General features: G+C 43.0%; 1 protein-coding gene across 1 annotated transcript; it reads right to left on the bottom strand.

Annotated features, from left to right (window-relative positions):
* Positions 1–974: 974 nt before the first annotated feature.
* LOC113909267 (olfactory receptor 49-like) lies at positions 975–2000 on the bottom strand. The gene has a single exon (XM_027570348.1). It carries the CDS (start codon positions 1950–1952, stop codon positions 975–977), a length of 978 nt encoding a protein of 325 aa, XP_027426149.1. The 5' UTR covers positions 1953–2000.
* Positions 2001–3866: the final 1866 nt, after the last annotated feature.

The following is a 3866-nucleotide window of genomic DNA, read 5'->3' on the forward strand; positions in this document are numbered from 1 at the left end:
GAACCTGACATTTGTGTAATAATTATTTTGGAATGAATAAATACAGTAATTAATTCCATTATTTATTTAATGTTTATTTGCCAATATTATTTTTTCCTTCATGAAAATAGGGAACATTTTAGTAAGAAACATCAATAGGTCAAATTGTGTATTTCACTTTATATAGTATTTACTATAACATTTGGAATACACAATTTATAGCACTTTGAATAGAAATGGTTTTGTTGACAACTGGTGTGAAGTTCAGAAGGAAGAGAGGGAAGGTAGGATGAGAAATGGAGGAAATGAACTAACATTTATTGAGGACTTACTATGTGCCGGTCACTATTTGGAGTATCTTGCGTAGATATCTCATTTGACTTTCATCAGACTCTTTTGGAATGGGCATTCATTCCCATTTTACAGAGGAGAAAACTGAGGCTTAGAGAAGTAACTAACTAGTAGGTAGAAGAGCCTTTGTCAGTAGGAATGAGGAATTTATATGAATTTTAATACTAAAAAAACAGAAGTAGCTTATATACAAAATAATAAGGAGTCAGCCTTAGGGCCTTTGTTGAATTCTTGCTGATGTGTTACAGTGACAGGAGTACGAGTGTGAAATGAGGGCAGTGCTAACAGGACTGTTCTCTCCTCTGAGGGTGCTGGAGCAACAGACACACAAAACAATTTATTAGTCTGCAAGTACTTAGTATTTATGTAGTCAATGACAATGGGCTGGTGCCTGAGGCTTATGGTGAATTACAGAGCTGCTCCCAAAGAGCTCTTTATATTCTGTTGAGAGGCCAGGCAGACACAGATGGAATGAAGAAAATAATTCAAATCTGATAATTAATAAAAATGCCTTGATGGTCTAGAGAACTCACGACATGGCATCAGAGAATTTTCTAACTGGGGAAGCCTCAATTTCTTGCAGGGACGTGATATTCCCTTAACTTGTTTGGAAATATTAGCTTTGGCTTCTTAATTCCATAGCTTTATAAGAAGAGTTTGTTTGCCTGCTCCCTAAACACCTGCTTCACCTGTTTGTTCCTCAGGGTGTAGATGAAGGGATTGAGCATCGGGGTCACCACGGTGTTGAGCAAGGCCACCACCTTGTTTTTGTCCTCTCCCTCATTACCCTTCCCTGACCGGATGTACATGAAGATGCAGCTGCCATAGAAGAGAGACACAACAATGATGTGGGAGGAGCAGGTTGAGAAGGCTTTCTGCCTCGCCTTGGCTGAGGGGAGGCGCAGGATGGTGTGGAGGATGTGGCCATAGCAGGTGGCTGTCACGGACAGAGTGCCCAGTAGACTGAAGTTGGCCACAATAAAGCCCAGAAGCTCTATCAGACTCGTGTCTGCACATATGAGCTCCAGGAGTGGGAAGCTGTCACAGAAGAAATGATTAATGACATTGGGGCCACAAAATGGCTGCTGAAAAGTGATGAAACTTGGAAAGATGATGAGAAGGAATCCTGCCATCCATGAACAAAGAACTAGCTGAACACAGACCCTTTTGCTCATGATGGTGACATAACGCAAGGGGTTACATATGGCCACATACCTGTCAAAGGACATCACTGCCAGTAGGAAGAACTCTGTGGTGCCCAGGAAGAAATAGAGGAAAAATTGGAGAAAGCAACCCGCTAGGGAAATGGTTTTGTATCCAGTCAGGATGTTGGTCAGCATCTTGGGGAAGATGACTGAGGTGAACCAGATCTCCAGGACAGCAAAGTTGCGGAGGAAATAGTACATGGGGGTGTGGAGGCGCCTGTCCATGAGGGTGATGCCCACAATGAGGAGATTCCCCAGCAGAGTGAGGAGGTAGGTCAAGAGCAGCCCCAGGAAGATGAGCATCTGCAGCTCACAGGCCTCTGAGAGCCCCAGCAGGACAAACTCAGTGACAGTGCTGTGGTTCCTCATGGCTCCTCTGATGTCTGCTGGGGGTGGCCAATCAGAGGTGTGCAGCATCCAGAGCTGTGATGTTCTGGGGACCTGAGGGCACTTGGAACTGAAAGGAAAGAGGGCCGAGTGTTCCATTTTGAGCTGAAGGAGTCCTTTATTTCTGTGAGGGACGTATCTTCCTCCTACTCACTATTCAGTCTTGTTTTGTAGATACCCTGGGGATTTCTGTCTCATGGTTGGTCCCAGGCATCTTTGTGTTGGAGGAGAAAATGGAGGTTTTCAGGGTGGTGTAAGTAAGGCTCCAAAGCAAAAATTATCCTTGCTTACTTTTTTAACCAAACTTTTATTCTTGATACCGAACAAATCCCTTTACCCCTAACATTATAATCTGTTTTCGATGCTTTTTCTTCTTATATTTAGTCCAATAGTGGATCTTTGCACACAAGCAATTCATATTTGAGGGTGGTAAACTTTTTGCTTAACTTAGCCATTTACTGCACAGATCCATATGCTCGGGTAAACATTTAGCATGTACAGAAGCTCTATTGCTTCTCAAGATTACCTGAAAATGTGATGCCTCTCACTCGTGTTTAGATTAATAAGAGAGAGAGAGAGAGAGAGAGAGAGAAAATCTATGAGAGAAAAGCACAACTCTTACAAATCAAAAAAGAATAAGTTAAATAATGTGTTCGCAAATAAAAATTCCTAAGAGGGGGTTTGGTAGTCAAGGTTCTTAAGGATCTGTTCTGAAATGGTATACCCGTGTTCTTCTCTCATAACATTTTCTCGTGGGCTCTAGATACAATAGATTCTTTACAATATCTTAGTTCTATTTTATGCATCTGTGCTTCTGCACGTGACATTCTTTCTGTGTGGAATTATCAGCCTTTCAAGTCCTATTTATCCTTTAAGTCTCCCCTCAAGAAGTGCTATCATTTTTATGAAACCTCTTCTGAATGAATGATTCTTTCCTTTGTATCCCTCATAATTTTATTATATCTCGTTTGATTTTTATTGAATTTCATAGTTGTTTTTCATTTGTTGCTCACTAAGTCAAAAATTTCTCTCTCTTTTTTTTTTTAGAGATTTTATTTACTTATTTGACAGAGAAAGAGAGACAGCGAGAGAGGGAACACAAGCAGGGGAGCCGGAGCCGGAGAAGCAGACTCCCCGCTGAGCAGGGAGCCCGATGCGGGGCTCGATCCCAGGACCCTGGGACCATGACCCGAGAGGAAAGCAGACGCCCAACGACTGAGCCACCCAGGTGCCCCAGAGTCAAAAAATTTCTTTACTAATTTGTATTTTATACAGCACTTAGAACAAGTTTCCTGATGGGACACACAGGGGGCTCAGTCGTTAAGTGTCTGCCTTCGGCTGGGGTCATGATCTCAGGGTCCTGGGATCAAGCCCCGCATCGGGCTCCCTGCTCAGCGGGGAGTCTGCTTCTCCCTCTCCCTCTGCCCCTGCTTGTGTTCCCTCTCTCGCTGTCTCTCTCTCTGTCAAATAAATAAATAAAACCTTAAAAAAAAAAGAACAAGTTTTCTGAAATAATCAGCTTCAATAAACATTTACTGAATGAGTGATTAACACCTCAAACACCTGAGAAATGGATGGTGGTGGTGTTTGACACAGAAGAGGTTGAGGACATGTCATTTAAGTCATACTTCCTAGGGGCCAGCAACCTTGCAGAGTCATTTGCCAAGTAGTCTTAAATTGGCCCATGTGAAGAGAGTTTGCTTTTCCTCATGAGAAGGTGGAGGTGTCTGCCCACAAACATTCTCTAAGGGGACATTCTCCATCTTTGAGATCATCTGGATTTTGAGCTGGTAAGTAGAGTTCTGGCTGGGTCTGCCAAAGGGCTCCCAGCAGCAAAAGCCCCCAAACCTTAAAAATGTCTCTCTTTAAAAGTCAGCATCCCCGGGATTCCTGGGTGGCTCAGTCGGTTAAGCGTCTGCCTTCAGCTCAGGTCATGATCCCAGG

The sequence above is a fragment of the Zalophus californianus genome, chromosome 6 (genome assembly GCF_009762305.2).
Source record: "Zalophus californianus isolate mZalCal1 chromosome 6, mZalCal1.pri.v2, whole genome shotgun sequence".
NCBI classification, from domain to species: Eukaryota; Metazoa; Chordata; class Mammalia; order Carnivora; family Otariidae; genus Zalophus; species Zalophus californianus.

What these genes read in the sequence shown, in the direction of transcription:
- LOC113909267 (XM_027570348.1), bottom strand. Translation starts at nt 1,952, where the DNA reads ATGCTGCACACCTCTGATTGGCCACCCCCAGCAGACATCAGAGGAGCC.